At 42.0% G+C, this 22006-nt stretch overlaps 2 protein-coding genes and 2 non-coding genes across 4 annotated transcripts in view; 1 reads left to right on the forward strand and 3 right to left on the reverse strand.

The window, feature by feature from the left end:
- Nucleotides 1-7710, forward strand: part of LOC124397339 (voltage-dependent calcium channel gamma-2 subunit-like) — a 55893-nt gene extending 48183 nt beyond the window's left edge. Inside the window, exons 3-4 of the mRNA XM_046866914.1 lie at nt 4088-4228; nt 6322-7710. Of these exons, the coding sequence (XP_046722870.1) occupies nt 4088-4228; nt 6322-6857 (677 nt within the window). The 3' untranslated portion in view covers nt 6858-7710. The remainder of the gene's footprint in view (nt 1-4087; nt 4229-6321) is intronic.
- An 8688-nt stretch (nt 7711-16398) lies between these two features.
- Nucleotides 16399-20136, reverse strand: rpl3 (ribosomal protein L3). Its single transcript, XM_046866835.1, has 9 exons — nt 20005-20136; nt 19102-19294; nt 18743-18911; nt 18328-18463; nt 18051-18237; nt 17693-17853; nt 17509-17610; nt 17174-17389; nt 16399-16923 (listed from the first exon to the last, which is right to left on the reverse strand). Exons 1-9 carry the CDS (start codon nt 20005-20007, stop codon nt 16879-16881), a joined length of 1212 nt encoding a protein of 403 aa, XP_046722791.1. The 5' UTR covers nt 20008-20136; the 3' UTR covers nt 16399-16878.
- Nucleotides 17008-17141, reverse strand: LOC124397400. Its single transcript, XR_006927921.1, has one exon. It is a non-coding gene; the product is annotated as a small nucleolar RNA SNORA54 (small nucleolar RNA).
- LOC124397404 lies at nt 17917-18009 on the reverse strand. Its single transcript, XR_006927924.1, has one exon. It is a non-coding gene; the product is annotated as a small nucleolar RNA U83B (small nucleolar RNA).
- Nucleotides 20137-22006: the final 1870 nt, after the last annotated feature.

The raw sequence follows: 22006 nt of genomic DNA on the forward strand, positions 1-22006 counted from the left end.
ACACCCCAGGCCTCATCAGCTCACCTACATCGGTTTCCACAAAGTCAGAGCTGCACAGGTGTATAGGACGTCTCTGAACTTGAACTAGGAGACCTAAACCTGTTCCAGCATGACAATGTGAATGTGCACATTGCCAGCTCCATGAAGATCTGCTTTACATTGGTTGGAAGTAGTGGAAGATCTACTGGTATAGAGCTCGAACCCTATTGCACACATTTGAGATGGGTTTTTTTTCACGCCTGACTGCACCCCAGGCCTCCACACCATCACCTCCATCAGTACCTGACTTTACTAACAGCCTTGTCTCTGAATGAACACGAATCTCCACAAAATCCAGTGGAACATCTCAGAAGCTCATAGCAATCTTATGATCAGGTCTCCACAAACTTTTGGATGTAGAGTATAAATTGTATTTACGAATGAATCTGTTGTTGTTGTTGTGTTAAATGACTCTGGTTCAATTGATATAAAGGAAAAAGCCTCACTGAAGAGGAGAGAAGATGATGAGGGACGTCAAAGAAAAAGCAGATGAAAGGCAGATGATTACAATGAAAAAAAAGATGAAATGGAATAGGAAGGATGAAAAAGGGAGGAGGAGTTTGAGGAATATCAATTTTCCATCAGCACAAAGAAATTTATCATCCGTCATGAACGAATATGACCGGGTTTTGAAATTGTGTGTGTTTGTATGTGTGTGTTTGTGTGTGTGTGCGGTGTTTTAGATGCACAAAGCATCTAAGGACTAAACTAGATGTGACACACTCACACAAACAAACACACACACACACACACACACACACACACAAACACAATGCAGTACTGCATGACAAAATCAATAGAGCCAGAGCAAGCCATGCAGGGTGTGTGTGTGTGTGTGTGTGTGTGTGTGTGTGTGTGTGTGTGTGTGTTCGAAATCCATATCGTGATAACGGCAGTTCAGCGTTTCCACTTCCTGTTGATTCTGGTTTTGGGATTTTGATCGATGTTGTAATCATTCTTCTGGTCTCAGATGTAAATCAGGAAGTCCTCACACTAATGTACATCGCTTTCATGGACTTCTCACAGTGCAGTAGTGAAATGGTGAACTGACGCTGAATTGTGACACGAATCCTCACGTGTCGCACAGACGTGAAGTGTTTTGTGTAAATGTACGAATGACAGGAATTTACAATCGTTTTATCAGAAACACAATACTGTGCCAATGCTGTGCTAGCATAAGCTAACTTATATCGTGCTGCTAATATTTAGATGTCATTGAAGAATGATGTGTGTGTGTGTGTGTGTGTGTGTGTGTGTGTGTGTGTGTTATCTCAGATTAATAATTATTTACTCAGTTTAATTGATGATCCTGGAAGCCAAAGCACGGGATTAGCATGGCTCTGTCCTAGTGGTCAGATAAACAGACAGAGTGATTGATCACATTTATTTACATTTACAGCATTTGGCAGACGTCCTCATCCAGAGCGACTTACAACCGAGCAGTTGAGGGTTAAGGGCCTTGCTTAAGGGCCCAGCAGTGGCAGCTTGGTGGTGCTGGGATTTGAACTTATAACCCTCTGATCCAATACCTTTAACATTGAGCTACCATCATACTGACTGATAGATAGATGGATAGATGGATAGATAGATAGATAGATAGATAGATAGATAGATAGATAGATAGATAGATAGATAGATAGATAGATAGATAGATAGATTGAAAGTCAGTGGTTAAGGCTCTGGGTTCTGGGATCGGAAGGTTGGTAGTTTAAGCCCTGGTATTGCCAAGCTGCCACTCTTGGGCCCTTGAGCAAGGCCCTTAACCCTCTCTGTGGTCCAGGGGTGCTGTATCATGGCTCCTCTCAGCTTCTGAACATGTTAGGATACATGAAGAAAAGAATTTCACTGTGCTGTAATGTATATGAGACAAATAAAGGCTTTTCAGTCATTAAATCTATCTTCAGACTGCATTATTACATTTGCCCAAATATGGTCAGTGTTTTTAACAATCAGATATTTCAGTTCTAGTTTTATTGGATTGAAACCCAGAAGTGTTTATTCTTTTCCTCGTGTAGCCGAGCGATAAATGAAAGCAGTAAAAATGCGTCTCTGCTGCTTTGCTAGTTTTTCCCTCGGGGTCTGCGCTAGCACAAGTAACCTTGACCCAAGTCGATCTGTGACCTTCGTGCTAATCCCACACCTCAAAAACCTCTAAAAAAGATCATCCCTTTCTCTCTTTCTCTCTGATCTGTCCATGGGGAGAAGAACCCCAAATCCTTTCCATATTTTACAGTCGTCAGTGGAGGACGAGGCTACGAGGTCTCGTTAGGACCCGCGTTAGCATTAACCTCGGCTGAGAGTGACAGGACGAAATAGTGAAATATGTTGGAATGTGTCTCTCCTTTATACCTCTCTCTCTCTCTCTCTCTCTCTCTCTCTCTCTTGTTTCCAGTTTATTTCTTTATCCTTTCACCGCACGTCTCGTTCTCCGTACTTTTTTATTCTGCCACACTAACAGCACCCCTGAGTCTCATTTATCACTCCGACTCCATCCTCAGACTGCCAGAGTGAGAACGGTGCCAAGCACACTTCTGCACTTTTCTCTTGCTTTCGAAAAGAAATAGCTGAGAGAGAGAGAGAGAGAGAGAAAAGATAAGGGAGCAAAGACAAAGGAGAAAAAATATGTCTCATTTGTGTGAATTTCATTACATAAGCCGATCACTCAGGTATACGGGAGACAAGTCGGAGTGTGTATGTGGGTGTATGTGTGTGTGTGTGTGTGTGTGTGTGTTTTGAACCAAAGGGCCATGATGGACGCCTCAGTCTCGGGTTGGATGTGTATACAGTCACATGATCAACATGCTCCTTTTATTTCTCATGGGAGCTCAGAAGTTTTGGCACCTTTAGCCTGGCTTATACCTTTTACACAACTATTTTATTTAATCAGTCCTGTAGTGTTTTAATGGTGTGTGTGTTTGTGTTTGTGTGTGTGTGTGTGTGTGTGTGTGTGTGTAATAGTAACAAATGAGACAGAGCTTATCTGGAGGTAGGACTAAAGGGGCAGTTGGTGTTCAGAGATCAATGAGAGTTTTAAAGTGTATTTAATCCGATGGACTGAATCCTACACTGGAGACAAAAAGAAATGAGAGAAAAGGAAGGATGATGTTACACCCAGATATGTAGCACCAGGGCATTTTGTCCATTTCGGCTCCGTTAGAAATTACCTTGCAGGTCGCTGCATAGCTCCAATGCATGACTCCATTTCCCAGCATACACTGCAGCTTCTCAACATGGCCGCCAACGACTAATATACACATATACATGCAGACACACTATAGCATTCACAATTACTAAGCTAAGTTTTAGTGTGGAAACGATTGAAAAGTGTGGACGTGGAGCGTTTCCAGACAGTAAAGCCGTTTTCAAATTTATTGGGAATAATGCAGCTTCAGTTTAGACTCAAATGCAGCCATAGCAGTTGTGAACAATTCAAATGTTATCAGTCAGATGTCTGAACTCGACAGGAAGTAAGGATACAGTAACGTCCAGCACTTACAGGACGCTCCACTGGTTACCTGAGGAGGGAAAGTAAAAGCAGACAAGACTGAGATCGAGAGAAAACGGCGGAGAATTAAAATGCCGTTCATCACCTTGATTAAAAGCTCATTTGGTTTTCCCTGAGGGAGCCTGAGAAGTGTAGAAGAAGCAGCAGGAAGCGATCAGGAGAAGTCTGCGTACTAGCAGGTCATTTTGCACTGCACTCATTTCCACAAGACTGTGTAGACACATGCTTGAGTCCCTTTTTACGCAGTGGTCTATCTGTCGAGTGTGGATTCCCATCTGAACACGGTATTCAGAATACTTACATTATGTGTTAAGGTTTTTCTAGATAACGCAGATTCAGGACATTCTCCAACACGAGCGTATTTACATGCTGACGAGGCACTGATTGTCTGAAGACAACACAACCGATGATGAAATCATATTTTAAAAAAATGTCTTCGTTATCCCCCTCTCTCTCTCTTTCTCTCTCTCGGATCTGACTTCCTGTGACGAGATGTTCAGGCGTTATCAGCGTGATTGATTGTCTCTGTGTGTCACTCTGTAGGTGCCGTTAGAGCATCCAGCATCTTCCCTATCCTCAGCGTGATCCTGCTCTTCATGGGAGGCCTGTGTATAGCTGCCAGCGAGTTCTACAAGGCTCGCCACAACATCATCCTCAGCGCCGGGATCCTCTTCGTCTCGGCAGGTAACGAGAAAAAAAAAGTCCAACAATCACATTTCACCGAGCTCAGAATACCACTGGACACGGGACAAATGAGTTCGGGAACTAATGATGGTGATACGGATTTTTTTTTACTTCAGAAAAACCAGTTCTAGATACTAACAAACAGGTTTATTCCTATGTAAGTGGCATATGTTGAGGTTTAAATTGATTTATTTATGTCACAATCATTTTTGGAACGGGGCCAATCATTCTGGATCTTACTGACATTATACAACGATCAGACACAACATTATAACATTATAACATTATGAGCGGTCTGCAGTGGTCAGTATCTATCCAAAGTGCTCCAAGGAAGGAACAGTGGTGAACCAGCGACAGGGTCGTGGGCGGCCGAGGCTCATTGATGTACGTGAGGAGCGAAGGCTGGTCCGTGTGGTCCGATCCAACAGACGAGCTCCTGTAGCTCAGACTGCTGAAGAAGCTCATGCTGTTGATGCTCGATAAGTCAAAAGTGTTTACCAGAAAAAGTGGAATGACACAATATTACTGTAGGCAGGTGGTCATAATGTTCTGCCTGATCAGTGTAGATATTCTAAGAAAAAAAAATCGTTTTTAATTTAGAAATTCGAAAGGAAAGTTTCAAGGAAACAATCAACCATGGGGTTCGTGTGATGAATCGTTGCCACAATTCCCACTCTGGAGTTGATTATCCTCCAATAAGTTCATAAAGTTTCTCAAATCATTGAATCTTTTAATTTTTTTTTGCAGAACAGCAACAATACAAATCGAGATGGTGCTTGTTACAGGTATTTTACAGCACTGTGAAATTCTTTCTTTGATGGGATCAGCCATGTTACAGCGCCCCACAGAGGACAGAGGGTTAGAGGCCTGGCTCAAGCACCCCTAAAATGTGGCAGCTTAGCAATACTGGGTCTTAAACCTCCGACCTTCCGATCAGTAATCCAGAGCCTCAACCCCTGAGCTCAGACTTCCATTTAGTTCCTGTTCTGAGTACACTGGAGACACGCTAGATATTTGTTGATAGTGAAACAATTCACCTTATCAACAATTACATACGATTTTATTTACACGGTTGCTAAAGAAACAAGACCATATTTAAACAAGCGCATTACGGCGTTACGGGAAAAAAAAAAAACTACTCGACCTTCGACCAATCAGATTACAGGATTCAACAAGTCTATCATGGAATAAGTTTATATCAGGACCAATCATGACCCCAAAACAAGCGATACGAGAAAGAAATATCTGGTGATAATAATTACAATGTAAGAAGAGATCTGATACTGTACACGCAGAGAAGCGAGAATATTCAGCACACTCTGTTTTTTTTCTGCCTCTGATCCTGTTGCTAGGCTAAAAAGAGGCCGTATGGGATTCACACTCTAAAAATACGATGTCCCTGACACACTTTCCCAAAGATCTATCATTTCGCTTTGACTATAACACAGACAGGTATGTGACAGAACGCGGCATTGTGTGGGTCACGATTACCTCAGATCACCTCGGACGAAAGGCTAGTTGTAGACCTATGCTAACACACAAACAAACACACACACACACACACACACACACACACACACAGGTCATTACTAATGACGTAACAAAATAATTTTTCTTTATACAAATGCATCTCTTAAAACATTTCTCTCAGAAAAGCTAGCATGTCAAACAGTAAATAAAAGCTAGAGCTTCTGATTGGATTCAGTAAAAACTCTGAGGTTTTCTTTAGGATCGTTTTAAAATATAATTCAGTAATAGTAATTCTTTTTATAGTTTTATTTAGTTTTTCATAGTAATTTTTTTAAAGTACTGAACTCAATATAAGGGTTAGCGGTTGTCACTTATACCTATCGTAGCATTATTAGTCAAGGAGCTCTTGCTAGTTTATAAGGCTAGGCTTACAAACTACAACGTATGGAACGTATTAGGTCTCAAAAAGAATTACAAGTGTATGAAAAGTCTTTCTCAGGGTCTTTCTGAGAAGATGTTTAACATGATTTGAGGCTCCTAGCCTATATGCTATGCTAGCCTATAGTTGTTATTAGAGGGTGTCATGAGTTAGTGCTGATTGTGTCACTGTGTGTCTCGGGCAGGTCTCAGTAACATCATCGGCATGATTGTGTACATATCGGCGAATGCAGGAGACCCGACCAAGAGCGACTCAAAGAAGAACAGCTACTCGTACGGCTGGAGCTTCTACTTCGGTGCGCTGTCCTTTATCATGGCCGAGATGGTGGGAGTCCTGGCCGTTCACATGTTCATCGACCGGCACCGGGAGCTGAGATCGGGCGTGAGGGCAGCCGATTACCTGCACGGTTCAGCCATTACACGAATCCCCAGCTATCGTTACCGCTACCGGCGCCGCTCGCGTTCGAATTCCCAGTCACGCTCGTCGTCGCGCTCAACAGAGCGCTCGCAGTCACGTGAAGCCTCCCCGGTCGGCCTGAAAGGCTTCGGCACGTTGCCCTCGACCGAGATCTCCATGTACGCGCTAAAGGGAGGCCATGGAACCCCCACGGCCACCTACAACTCGGACAGGGAATTCCTCCAGGTCCACAACTGCATCCAGAAGGACCTGAAGGACTCGGCTCACGGGAACTCAGCCAACCGACGCACCACACCAGTATGAGCAACCCCTTCCCATCCCTGCTCAAATACAAACGCCACAACTGGGAAGAGAATCGTATCAGCTCTAAAGTTCATGTACCGTGAGTTCTCATTAATAGGACGTGTTTTGCTCCTGTTCTTTTTCCTCACGGTCACTTTGCATGGTTTTTTTCATGTTTTTTTATGTTAGCTGTGAAGTTATGTGCGTTACTTGGCACTCTGGCCCTGAATTGGATTACGGTTCCCCTAACATGCCCATGTCGAAATTTCATGGAGGAAATCGCTCCAATTACGCAAATTAGTTTTTATTTTGATAGCGGTTTGCGAAATCGCTAGCTGCACTGTAACACCATTTAGTTTTCCGGCTATCGGATTTTAGAAGCCGCTTTTGTTTAAAATTAGGTCCTTTTTCTTTACACTTTTAAGTAAAGCAGCTTCATCCGCCATTTTTCTGGAAAATATTCCTGATCTGGAGATCGTTCCCATGGCTTTTGTAAAAAAAAAACAAAAAGGGCGTGTCGAAGTTCGGCACTGAAACAAGGCCCAGGGCAAAAAAAACAAAAACAACAAAGCGCTTGTACTTTCTTTTACGTATTAATTCGAATCATTTCCGATCGTTTGATTTGTTTCTTATTTAATTTTTACATAAAAAAACTGTGAAATGCCGCAGTAGGGATTTCAGTAAGGAAATAGCCCAGACTGCAAACAAAGCTATACATTATATACGTATATAATGTATTAATTTTCTAACTTATATAAAAGACTTTTCTGAAGTGCAAAAAAAAAAAAACCATGGACAAAACCACACACACACACACACACACACACACACACACACACACACAAGAATGATAAGAAACCGAGTGACGAACAGGGAAAAAAAAAAAAAAGCCAAGATTTTCCACCACAAAGCTTCTGGAACAAAGAGACACCTTTGACTCTTGATGAAAAAAAGAAATCTATTCTTTTAAAAACGAACCTTCTTGTCTTTTTGTTTCATCCCTGTCCGCCTTTCTTTTCTTTTTCTTTTTTTTTTTTTCCTCCTCCCCCCTTTCCCACCGAGAGGGAACGCGGGAAGGTGAAAAGGTCAGAGGTCAACCGACAGGTCAACCGACAGACTCTAGGATCCACTGCCAAGACGGAGGATGAAAAAAAAACAAAAAGAATCAAAGAAAGGAGGAAAAAAGACGATGATGCCGAACACTTCATCCTCACGGGGAGAGAAAAAAAAAGCGAGTGAAACGAACGACGAGTGACTGATGAATAAATAAATGACAGAAATTAAATGCATGCTATAAATTTACAGAAAATCTGCTCTGACGTTTTAACGGATAACAATAATTATAACAGGGGGAAAAAATACAATGCTGAAAACATCCATGTGGACTTTCTTTTCTTTCTTTTTTTTAACACATGATACGATCTACATTACGTGACTGCTTTTTCTTTTGGGTTCATTCTTTCTATGGAGATGTACATACAATATATATATAACATATACCATTTTGTAAAATCACCCAGCCTTAGCCTTTATTTTCTCTCGTAATTATTCGAATTTCATTGTGTTGTTTCAAAGGAACTCTTAAAAAGGTGCCAAAAACAGAATGATCCTCAACTTGGATGCAAGTTATTCTGATGAATAAAAAGTCGAACCCCAGGGGGAACAAATTCGTTGTTTTTGCTGTTTTTTTGTTGAGTTTTTTGTTTTGCAAACACAGACGTTCTCTAAACTTTGTTCGAATTTCTGTAGAAATCACTACGGTCATTATTCTTGGGCTACGCCTACATCGATCCGGATAAATGAGAAAAATGCGAATTTCGTCTAAAAAAACGCTCGGCGTCCACACTTTCGTTTCCGATCGTTTCCCGAAAAGTTGCTCAGCCACTCTTTTTATCCACGTTTATTTATGTGAAAACACCGCTTTCAAAAAGCGACGTTTTCGTTGACTGAAAACAGCGCCTCTGTGTGGAAGGAGGACCAAAACGGAAAGAAAAATATTGAAAAAGTTCTTCAGCCATATGCCACGTCTTTGTGGTAAGCATGCAATTTTCCCTTCATTTAAACCACGAGGCCAAAACTTGTTCCCATGACCCTACCCCTGTGCACAAATCAAGCTCCATGGCTTGGAGTGGAAGATCTCCAGCTATAGAGCTCTGACCCTAAACCTTTGGGAAGACATTTTTCACACTGGCTGCACCCTAGGCCTCCTCACTTCATCTACATCACCACAAATCTCCACAAAATCTAGTGGAACACCTTCCCAGAAGAGTGGAGCTTGTCCATGTCTAACAGGAAATGGACACTAAATGTGGAATGGGATGTTCAAAAAGAATCACATGGTCGTGTCCACACACTTTTGCTCGTGTCTGTATTGAGTAGACACACAATCCTCGAATCTTTATGAAATCATCCAGTCGTATCTGTCCATCAGTCCCTCATCTGTCCTCCGGTTGCATTTAGCATTTCGAAGACACACATCAGCTCTCTTTCTCGTTCTCGTCTTCTGTTCCCACTCTGTCTCATTACAATAAAACCTTTTTTCTTTCTTTTTTTTTTTTTCCGACAGAGTTTAAACAGAGGAAATCAATCATCAGGTAATAGCCACTCGTTTCCCCTCGTTCGAGATTAGCGACTGATTAATGTCTTGCGTTTATTTTTTTCCCCTCCCTTCCTCCCTCCCTCTAAATGACTCACTGTCATTCCGTCCCGCAGCCCGCGGATTGAAATCGGAGCCACTTACCGATTCAATTCCCTCTTCCCAGCAGGCAGGTGATATTTTCCGACGTCTCTCATTTTCATTATGACAGCTGCTGTACTTTTAATCTATTACCGGAGAACTATCAAACCTCCATTACTCACTCCGGAACGGACGGAGTACCAGACGTTTCCCGTACATCCAATATATAAATAACAGATCAAATAAAAGGCCCAGATATTCCAGCAATTTTCAAAACTGGAATCTGGCCACACCCCTACATGCAGTGTGCATTCCTCAGAAAACTATAGGACATCCTGAGACACATATTTGCTATAGTTTAACACAGGAAAATTGACTACTACAAATGAAATGGAAACTACTGTATGTATATTATATTGTATGGTGAAAGGGTTTGTGGACACCCGGTCATGGTGCTTTTTGAACATCCCGCATTTAGTCCCCGTTTGCTGTTCTAATAACCTCCTGAAGTGAGGTGAGGAGGCTTGGGGTACAGTCAGCGTGAAGAATTCTTCTGGAAAACGATAGCAGGAGATCTTTCACTCCAAACCCATGTAAAGCAGATTTTCATGGAGCTGTCTTTGTGCACAGGGGTATTGTCATGCTGGAACAGGTTTGGATCTCCTAGTTCAAGGTAAAGAAAGAATTTGCAAAAGAACTACGTATGACTGGAAAAATCTGGAGTCCCAATACTTTTGACCGCAGAGTGTGTATCTGTAGCACAAAAATGACACCGTGATGTCTGGTTTGAGATCAAATGTCCAAAGTGCAACTTTGTTCGGGGCAGAATCACATACGGTTGGAAAAGACGGGTGTCCGAATACTTTTGCCGTAGAAAGAACCTCATTCTTTAGAGGGAAATTTGTTGTGACCTCAGATTAACTTTAAATCATTTAATTATTGAGTTTCCATAATTCCATTTATATACAGATACTGAACTACAATTCAATTCCATTCAGTTCAAAGCAGCTTTACAGACGTAAATCGATTGGATATATGAAATAGATTAGACATATGAAAAAGATGGGACATATAGATTGGATATATGAAATAGGTTGGATATATCAAATAGATTCAATATATATGAAATAGGTTGGACATATAAAATAGATTGGACATATGAAACGGATTGGATATGTGAAATAGATTGGACATTTGAAATAGATTGGACATAAAACAGATTGGATATATGAAATAAGTTGGATATATATGAAATAGGTTGGATATATGAAATAGATTGGACATATAAAATAGTTTGGACATATGAAACGGATTGGATATGTGAAATAGATTGGACATTTGAAATAGATTGGACATAAAACAGATTGGATATATGAAATAAGTTGGATTTATATGAAATAGGTTGGATATGTGAAATAGATTGGACATATAAAATAGATTGGCTATATATTATAGATTGGATATATGAAATAGATTAGACATGAAAAAGATGGGACATTAGAAACAGATTGGACAAATGAAATAGATTGGATATATGAAATAGATTGAACATAAAAAATAGATTGGATATATGAAATAGATTGGACATATGAAATGGATTGGATATATGAAATAGGTTGGATATATGAAATAAATTGAACACAAAATAGATTGGACATATAAAATAGATTGGCTATATGTAATAGATTGGATATATGAAATAGATTAGACATATGAAAAAGATGGGACATTAGAAATAAATTGGACATATGAAATAGATTGGCCATATAAAATAGATTGGATATATGAAATAGATTGGACATGAAATAGATTGGACATATAAAATAGATTGGATATATGAAATGCAGGAAAACACTTATTGATTAGATTTTATTAATGAGTGGAGCCTGTGATGAAACACCTCAGCAGGTCACTGCTAACCTGGTGGCTCACAGTCTGAATACATAATGAGCTCATAATGACTCGGGACAATAAGAGGTTTTCAGCACGATACTAAACTTACACCAGAGAAACAGCTCAGTTACACACGCCTGCTATCACATCGATATCTTACTGGAGCACTACAGAAGATTAGCAGCTCTGAAATCTGAAGTGTGAAACAGTATGATGTTATGAGTTGGTCTACAGCGAGGTGCTGATGTTGCAGTGAACATGATCTCTATTCAAAATACACATTAAATCAGCAGCTGTTTATACAGTCATGCTACAAATTAAACATTCCCTACAGAATGTAGCTCAGTGCTAACATGCTACAGGAGTGTGTGTGTGTGTGTGTGTGTGTGTGTGTGTGCCACTTTCGTCTCTCACTTTGAGTTCTGTAGTAGTGATCAAACATACCCTGTGTTCCTCACTGCAGCACTGTATGTGTGTGTGTGTTCGTGTGTTGAACAGAATGTCCCCTTCTGCCTGGAATACTAAAGCTTCTCTCACACAGCAGCAGCAGTTGCAGTGTGTGTGTGTGTGTGTGTGTGTGTGTGTGTGCGTGTGTGCATATGTGTTTATAGATTACATAAGAGCACATCACGCACGGCCTGGCCTTTTTTCCCCCTGCAGACACACACACACACACACACACACACACACACACACACACACATTAGTGAGATGTCTACTCCTAAACCACCCACTTGTCCCCTTACAGAGTCTGGTAAAAGTGTGAAAACGCTGAGTGTTTAATAGTGTTGGAGACACATGCAGGTTCCTTTGGTCCCTATGCAACACGGTAAAAGGTAAAGAAAAAATCACACACAGTAATTGGACAGTGAATGAGTGAAAGAAAGTTCTCTGGAGCCCAAATGGACATTTGCATCTCTAACAGAAGAACTTGTGTAAGATGGAGAACAGGAGAGAAGATGTGATCAGACTGCCTCTTAACCGTTAGAAAAAATATATAAACACATGATCTTTCTGAACATCCTGTTCCATAGTGAGTTCCCATTTCCTGTTAAAATAGGTTCCACTCTTCTGGGAAGATGTTTCACTCGATTCTGTGGTGATTCTTTCAGCCACAAGGGTGTTAGTAAAGTCAGGTGAGGTGAGGAGGCCTGAGGTGCAGTCAGCATTCACCTTCATCCCAAAGGTGTTCAATAGGGTTCAGGATCAGAGCTCCATAGGAGGCCACTCAAGATCTTCTACTCCAAACTATGTAGAGCAGATCTAACATTTACATGGCATTTTTACAGACCCCCTTATTCAGACAGGTCTGAATAAGGGGTCTGTAAAAAATTATTATCATGTCATTTATGTAACTGAGCAGTTGAAGGCTCAGGAGTGAGAGCTTGGTGGGATTAGATTAGATTAGATTAGATTAGATTAGATTAGATTAGATTAGATTAGATTCAACTTTGTCATTGTGCAGAGAACAAGTGCAGGATAATGACATGCAGTAAAACTCATGATCTTCCAATCAAAAAACATCTTAACCCCTGACCTATTCCTTCTAACATCTTCATGGAGGTGGCTTTGTGCACGTGGGTATTGTCATGCTGGAACGGTTTATGGGTCTCCTAGTTCAAGTGAAGGAAGCGTCCCATGACATGCATCCAAAAACACGATTGTGTGCCTCCATCTTCGTCAGCTGTCCCAATACTTTTGGCCAGAAATGCCTCCATACCACAAAATAAAAAAGACGACACCCCCGATGTACAGTTTGATCCTCGTCCCTATTTTCTTTGATAAATCCTCATTAATATTCTCGACACGTTAGCGACACGCGCACGTTCGCCCGCCGCCAAGAATACACGTTCCGAGCCGAGAGGGAGGTCGATCCAGTTTCTTCATTACAATAGAAACGCTAAAGGAAGCATTCCTGCACAGAGGACAAAGAGAGGCTTAATTAGTCGAGTTCTTCCCTCAGGGTTAGGTCATAAACATAAAAAGAAAGCCAACAAGAAAGCTCTCTTTATCAGTCCAAAAAAATCTCACATGGGTTTTTTTCATGTGAGGAACAAACCACTGCATTATCCATTTATCCATTACACTTTTATCCATTTAGAGTTGCATTACTCACGTATACGATATGGCCGGAAGTGTGAAAAGTGTATTTTTAGAACATCATCATTCCACATTTATCTCCATTTTGCTGTTATAAGAAGCATCCACTCTTCAGAGGATTCGGGGACGAAACACGCATGTCTGGAAAAGTCCGCCATCCCAATACTTTTTTCCTTAACGTGTATGTTGTCAGTCCAGAAAACATTTCTAAAGTCTTGTGAGTTTCAGCTGCTGTGATAGAGAATGAGATCTTCCAATCAGATTTGAGAATTCCTCAAGCTCATATTCCATGTAAGGAAATGTTTTGATGCTGGTGAACGGCCATCATTTTTAGATTGACCTTCCAATGGATGCTGCCTGGAACTGAGCTTCCTGTTCTTTGTACAATCATCTCACCTAGCTAACATTGACTGTTCTGTTTCAACGTTGTTTTTCAAGCGCTATGTGGGGAAAAAAGGACGCATGGACACGGTGTGTAGCCTGATCACTTACCTCTGAGGTAAAGATATACCTCATATGATACCTCATATATGAACTCTTCCCACCTGAACGTCACGCTAATATAGACATGATCTCCAGTGTCTCAGGATTGTGGATTGGATACACACAGAGTTACCATGTGTGAGTACAATGGTAATTAGCACGTGGTTGGTGTTCCGGATCGACCGAGGGCTTGGGCTCAAGCTGAGTCAGGGAGTCCTGAAGGCCGACTCGGAGCCTGACATGCATCACAAACACGTTCAGGTTGTATATTCCAGTCAGCTAGAGAACTGTGTATGTATTCAGGAGGTGGTAGTATTGGGGGTTAGTTCAAATCCCTCCTTCTCACCCATTCTAGGTTCCTGAGCAAAGCCCTGAACTTCGCAGCTGCTCAGATAAATGTAAGTTGTTCCGGATACGAGTGCTGTAAAAACATATACATGAACACCACGTAATACCTTTTCATCTGGTATCTGCTGTGAAACGTCTACAGAACGTGAGTTCCTTTCCTTGGTTACGTTATACAGCAGCTATAAATATACTGTAAGCAGGTGTTGCGTCTAGCTTCGCATGTTATCCAGATGTGACGGTTTCTGTAGTGATGTCATGGAAGGAATCTCCAGTGTCAGTGTGCGACAGGTAGTTTTTCCACCTCAGGAAAGTCTTCAGTAGCGAGCAATCTGGTTCTTAGGGGTAACTCCGCCTCCGCAGCGCGACACCGAGCGTTTCATTGGTTGTCGTGACATTAACTGTTATTACAGGTGGAACATGCTTCTAGTTTCTGACTTACAATGGAGATGTGTTCTGATGGCACCATTGTAACTTGAAAATACGGTTGGCGAGTGGAAAGTGGGAAAGTGGGAGCGTGAAATTGGGCTTTGAAACATCAAAACACAGAAAATAAAATACGCGCTTGAACACCGAGACAACTGAACTTCGTCGACCACTGCCAGGAAATCACGTGGGAGATCACGTAAAAATCCCGTGAGCATCCCAACGTATACCGTCGTAACATCGTAATGTTCTAGGCACTTGAGGGGATCTGAATGTTTGAGTTGATGTTCTTACATTCTGGTATTACCAGTCAGCGTTTCAGCACTACAACATTACACTGAATACACCAAACTCCATTAAGCACAGGCCCAGGCTCAGGTTTAGACTCAAAATTGGGGTGATGTTACACAGAGGAAGTGTCTTGGAGTTGCTGAAGACTCTATATGAATCAGCAGTTTGGATTTGCTTGAGGCAAACCAGAGGCTGCCAAGCAAAATAAAAAAAAAAGCCTGTAATGGCCTGGGCATTGCCAGAAGCTTGAGGTTCTACTCATTAAAATCTGTGAAGGTGACAGTCAGGGATGGTGTAGACTGACCTTACCTGAGGGGAACAGAGTCAGAGTCTGGACCTTGGGATCAACGAGAGCTGCTCAGATCAGCCAGCTAGCGTTTGAACTCGTGTTTCGGCATTTGGCAGACGCTCGTGTGCAGAGCGACGTACAAAAGTGTTTCGATTCTCCATCAACTAATAAATCCACCGTTATGCTACAATACAAACTTCAGATAAATCAGCCTACAGCTCTTTTGGGTTCTTTTTTTCCCCCCCCAAACAAAGCCTGGAAAGTTTTAGTTTAAGTGTTTCAGGAAGAGGAAGGTCTTCACACACCGCTGTTTGGACATCCATTTCATCTCAGTGCCAGGACAGAGATCATCCTTAAATTAACCTTACCTCTCACCCTGAAAGAAGGTGCAACCAGACAAGCACTGCTGGAGGATCTCAGGCAGCGAGATGTGACAAGCTCGTTCTGTAAAATGGAAGTCTCTTGCCTTAATCTTTCTAAAGACTTCAGGTCAACATCTTCTGGCACCATGTTCAGTTTGCACTAAAGCAGGTAAAGATAGATGCATCATTTTTGCTTCAGATCTGGAACTTGTAACTGGAACTGACGTCCCATACAGGGCACCGCACACCCAGCGTTCCCACAAAAAGCTCCCAGAACCTAATTAAGTGATCCTGCACAGCACTTGTCTAAAAAGAGTCAGATCTTTGATCTACCAGACTTTCCAATTCAATACTGATTCATTACAATTCAGTCACACTGTAGTAATGGTTTGTAATTTAAAAAAAAAAAAAAAAAAAAAGGCTCGCAATACAAACCAGACACCACCTGGCGGAAGATTGGGGAACTGCATATAACAGTGGGGAACGCGTTCTATAAAACCTACGGTTTACAATAAAATGAACGAGGTGTAAATGATACACCATAAACACATTTACAAAATTTCTGTCAAGCCCACCTTACAATTCTCATTTAGGGTTAAGGGCCTTGCTTAAGGGACCAGCAGGGGCAGTTTGGTAGTGGATTCAAAATGTCTAAACACAGAATTGCTACACATACATTTTCCAGGAAACTTGATGCAACATTCGAGTGTGTAAGTTTATTTACAATGTACCACATTGACATGCAGCTCTGCACCAAGAAACTGATCAATGAAGCAAAAATCCTGACAAATGTGCATATGGAGGTAAAACTAATGAACATTTGTTAAAGAATGTAGATATAGTGAAGTATAAACAGAATTTAAAACACATTGTGCCAAATTGATCAAAAATGTACTGCATTCATTCCTTATTTTATACATTACCAGACATTTTAAATAATTTATGCTACAAACTGCATTAATTTTTGCATTTATTCCCCAAAAACTGAATTGTGTACCTTCACGCCCCTGAAGGGTATTGATCCAATCCCATTTCTAATCAATTGGTCATGTATTTTGCTGCACAGAAAAATATGAAACAAGGTTGTTTTTTTTTTATAAATTTTCTTTATTAAACATCTCCGCAGTGCAACATGAACATTCATTAACACACAGACAGAGCAGAGTGACGTGGTGCTCAGGCAGACTCCTCCTTGGCGATACGGTCTTTCTTGAGTGGACCCTGTAGAAAAGAAGAGCAGAAAATGATATCAATAATTGAACACAAAGTTCAATGCTGGAATGCGTTGCCTTTCTGATCTCTTGGGAATGTCGTCAGTGAGTGAACAGGGAGTTATGGACAGAACGCCGCACTCCCCTGCCTTACCGAACTTTATTCTAGCACTGGAATGGAACCCGGATTTCAGACTGCACTGCTGAAACAGGTTACGAACAGTGCACAGAGTCAGTGTGACCCAGCTCTCTGTACTCACCATGAAAGCCTTCTTCTCGTCCACAGTCTGGAAACGTCCGTGCCCGAATTTGGAGGTGGTGTCGATGAACTTGAGGTCGATCTTCTCCAGGGCACGACGGCTCGTCTGGACCAGCAGGGACTTGCGGAGGGTCAGGACCCTCTTCTTGGTTCCGATGACGCAACCCTTCAGCATCAGGAAGTCGTTGGTCACCTCACCGTAGTGCACAAATCCACCCTGGACAAGAGATTTAAACAATCAGATCTGAACTTCAGACAAATTACAGCCTTGTGTGCAGAGTTAATTTAATCATCAGCACCACCTAGTGGTTGTTATGAAAGATTCCTGATTCTCACCAGTGGGTTGATGCTCTTGTTGGACAGATCGTAATCCGTGGAGGCGTTGCTCTTGATCACTTTGCCATCCTTGGTGTGGAAGCCCTGTCCGATCTTGTAGATCTAGAAGCAAGTACACAAGTGTGATGTTTCAGCAAGTCATCATGACCCAACAGAACAGATACAAAACGTGAAAGATGTTTACCTTCTTGTTGACCTCTGTGCGATGATGGTAGCCCTTCTGACCAGCACGTGCAACGCTGAAGGCCACGCGAGCAGGATGCCAGGCTCCGATACACGCCACCTTGCGCAGACCACGATGGGTCTTACGGGGCAGCTTCTTTGTGTGCCAACGGCTCGTCACACCTAAAAACAACATTTATATTATACATATAGAACAGAACACTAAGCTTTGGCATTAGGTGCACAGGTGTTTTCAGAAGGAAGGCAGCATGGAAACATTCCTCATGCTTTTCGGGCGCCATGCCTGACGCTTGATCCATGTTCTCATCACCAAACTAGAGAAGGCCAATATGGGATCTTAAAAGACAAAAGCTGCTCACCCTTGTATCCGTGACCCTTAGTGACCCCGATGACGTCAATCATCTCATCCTGGGAGAACACGTTGTTGATTGGAACGGCCTGCTCCAGTTTCTCCCGAGCCCAGTCCACCTTACTGGCGATGGTTCCACCATTCAGCTGGATCTCCATCAAGTGGGACTTCTTCTGCCTCAGAGGCAGGAGGCGCATCTGCAGTAATCAGAAGATACATCTTATACTTCTAACCCACCAGGAGACCACGCAACTCTTGAGAAGAGTCATCACGACACGAGCACTGACCTGTGTGTGGGCGATGATACGGATGACCTTGCAGTACCTCTTCATAGAGGCAAAGTCCTTCTCCAGCTGTTTCTTGCCCTCTTCATCCTGCCACTTCTTGCTGTACTTGGTGAAAGCCTTCTTCTTGGACTTGTACCTATTAAAGGGACAAGCCGAGAAGCACAAGGTTGGCACGCAGTCCCTTCATAACCCTCGAGGGGCAGAGGAAGGAGGCTGGGCAAAACCGTTAGTGCTTGCGGCTCATGGCTCAGCTTCTAAGGAGCTCTTTCCACTGGCCAGAGGAGCCTGGAGCTCATCAGGGCACGAGGCGCCTGAGCGGAGCTGTCACGGCGGTCACACACGTTAGCCTCGACTCAAACGTAACGCTCCAACACAAAATGCACAATCGTATTCACGTTCCTCGCATGGGACTCACCAGTTCTTGTAAAAGCGGCGCCTGCACTCGTCACTAATGTGCTCTGCGAAAACGGTTTTGAAAGAACGCAGCCCGCGGGGAGTCTCCACGTATCCCACAATGCCAACAACAATCATGGGCGGGGTCTCGACGATCGTAACCGCCTCGACGACCTCCTTCTTGTTTACCTCTGTAAAACAGGGGGTAAAGAAACCACATTAGCACCAAAAACAATTCCTGAACAATTTATAAAATCAGCAAATAAGACCAGACTCAGTAATCGACATTCAGCAAGGGCGTAAGGCCCAAATATGTCCGCCCGTCGAGATTCTCATCACTGCCACCACTTAAAAATGAGCCAGACGATAGAGTTCACTCACTAGAGCCGGGTCGGTCGACCTCACGAACGATGTGGGTCATGCCGGCTTTGTAGCCCAGGAAGGCGGTAAGGTGGACGGGTTTGTTGGGGTCATCCCTTGGGAAGCTCTTCACCTTTCCACGGTGTCTGCGACTCCTCTTGCGGGGGAGGAAACCCAGAGAACCGTGGCGGGGAGCCGAAAACTTACGGTGAGACTGAAAGAAAAATGGAACCAAAATAAATTAATAGAACAGTCCAAGTTCTCATACAGCAGCATGGTGCAGGTCTACATGCTATCAGTGCACGTGGTGGGATTCAGATCTACCACTTTCTCCAATTAAAACGTGCTTCAGGAAAAAGTAATTTAAATACCAATCCATTAAACACAAGCTTCACTTTTCTCTTGTATACATTTTATTTTCTTGAATAAAAAAACCTAACTCGCCTGCATATACAAGTAGGACTCGCCATATGGGCCGCGTCTCAATCCGCTTTTTATTATAGAGCTAGTGCACTACCTAGGGTACAAGTCAACACGCTTTACGGCAGAGTGGAAGTGCACAAATACCCCGAGTCAGAAAGCATTTAGGATGCGGCCCAACAGATTCATTAAGATACGTTTTAATATTTTGTTGCTCATTTGTTTAAAACAATGGTTTAGTGAAAGAAAAAGGAAGCAAAAAAATGAAGCGAATTTGTAAAAAAAAATCTCGCCTTTTCTGTGTAAAACCACCACCACGCTCTGTGGCCCGCCGCCATTTTACCTCAGCGCCGCATAACGTCATTTTAGAACGCGTATTTAACGCGATAAAAGTGAACCAGATAAATAAAAATGTATTACAACGCAAGGATTTGGGAGATTTAAACACAACTTCAACAATTACTTAGAAAAAGTATATGTTTTACAAATATACACAACACTCACCATCTCGTCTCTGGTCCGATTGAAAGAGAACACCCCGACCCGCGGCTTGCGCTTTTATAGCGGGTTGAGCTCGGCGCACGCGCGTTTCTGCGCAGTCTCAGTAAAGACCCTTTACGTCATTTCCGTTCAAGTCGGCGGTATGATCCAGAATAATTCGCAAATATTTTTTTTTATTAATTTATAGTCGTATTTAAGATGTTGAACTGTTTGCTAATAATATAAAAATATACCTATTTATATATATTCAATAACCACAATGAATGTCGTCTGGACGAATCACATGCTTCCGTCTCATCCGGGCTTTTTCTGGCTGAGCCGCATGCATGTAGCATGTGTTTATTAATGACTGTAATTTAGCACATTTTAAAGTAAACAAACTTCCCATTTAATTATCTCATTTTCATACACAGGTCTTTTATATGGTGGATTTTAATACACAAACATAACACAAGCAACTAATATGGAATAATAAAAATGTTGAAAAAAAACAAACAAATACCATGTCACTAATAAAGAGAATTTACAGAATTACTTGTATACATACAATTTATATAACTAAATGTGTGTGTGTGTGTGTGTGTGTGTGTGTGTGTGTGAGCGTAATGGAGACTGTTCTGTAGCTTTTTTTTCCAATGTAGAAAGTTTATTTATTTTTAGTAATTCTATACAAAAAAGTGAAACTGGTATATTATATGGATTCATCACACACACACACACACACACACACACACACACAGATATATTTCTAGTGTTTATTTCTTTTAATTTTGATGATTTTGGCTTACAGCTGATGAAAACCCAAAATTCAGAAATTCTCAGAATATGAGAATATTATGAAAAAGTTCAATATTGGAGACTTGTGACGTCTCACTCTAATCAGCTCATTAAATCCAAACACCTGCAAAGGTTTTCTGAGTCTTTAAATGGTGTCTCAGGCTAGTTCAGGCTCCACAATCATGGGGGAAAACTGCTGACTTGACACTTGTCCAGGAGACAATCACTGAGCTTCGCTAAAGAAGCTACTGTTCACAGACTGCTGGATCCAAGCACAGAAATGGAAAGTTGAATTGAAGGAAATAATGTGGTAGAAAAAGGTGAAATGAAGCCCATTCAAGAATTTGGGGAGATTCACAAAGAGTGGACTGCAGCAGGAGTCACTGCTTTAAAAGCCCCCCCCACACACACACACACACACACACAAATCCATGGGCTACAGCTGACGCATTCCTCATGTTGAGCCACTCCTGAACCAGAGACAACATCAGAGGTGTCTTACCTGGGCAAAGGGCAAAAAGGACTGGACTGTTGCTCAATGGATCAAAGTTGTCTTTTCAGATGAAAGATAAGTTTGCATTTCATCTGAAAATCAAGATCCCAGAGTCTGGAAGAAGAGAGGAGAGGAACAGAATCCAAGCTGCTTGAAGTCCAGTGTAAAGTTTGCACAGTCAGTGGTGGTTTGGGGAGTCATTTCATTTGCTGGTGTTGGTCCACTGTGTTTGATCAAGTCCAAGTTCAGCACAGCCGTCTACCAGGAAGTTTTAGAGCACTGTATACTTTCCTCTCCTGACCAGCTTTATGGAAATGCTGATTTTATTTTCCAGCAGGACTTGGCACCTGCCCACACTGTCAAAAGTACTAATACCTGGTTTAAGGACCATGGCATCCATGTGCTTGATTGGCCAGCAAACTCACCCTGACCTAAACCCCTTGGAGAATGAGGTATTGTAAAGAGAAGGATATAAGACACCAGACCCAAAAACATGGAGGAGCTGAAGGCCGCTATCGGAGCAACCTGGGCTTCCTGAACACGTCAGCAGAATCACAGACCGATCGCCTCCATGCAAAGGGAGTACCAAGAGTATTGAGTTCTGTACATGTTCATACTTTTCAGTAGTTAAACATTTGTTTTTGTAAATGTTTTTTTTTTTTTTATTGGTCTAAAGTAATATATTCCAATCTTGAGATACTGAATTTTGGGATTTATATTAGCTGTGAGTGAAAA

Source organism: Silurus meridionalis, chromosome 14, assembly GCF_014805685.1.
Source record: "Silurus meridionalis isolate SWU-2019-XX chromosome 14, ASM1480568v1, whole genome shotgun sequence".
Lineage (NCBI taxonomy): Eukaryota > Metazoa > Chordata > Actinopteri > Siluriformes > Siluridae > Silurus > Silurus meridionalis.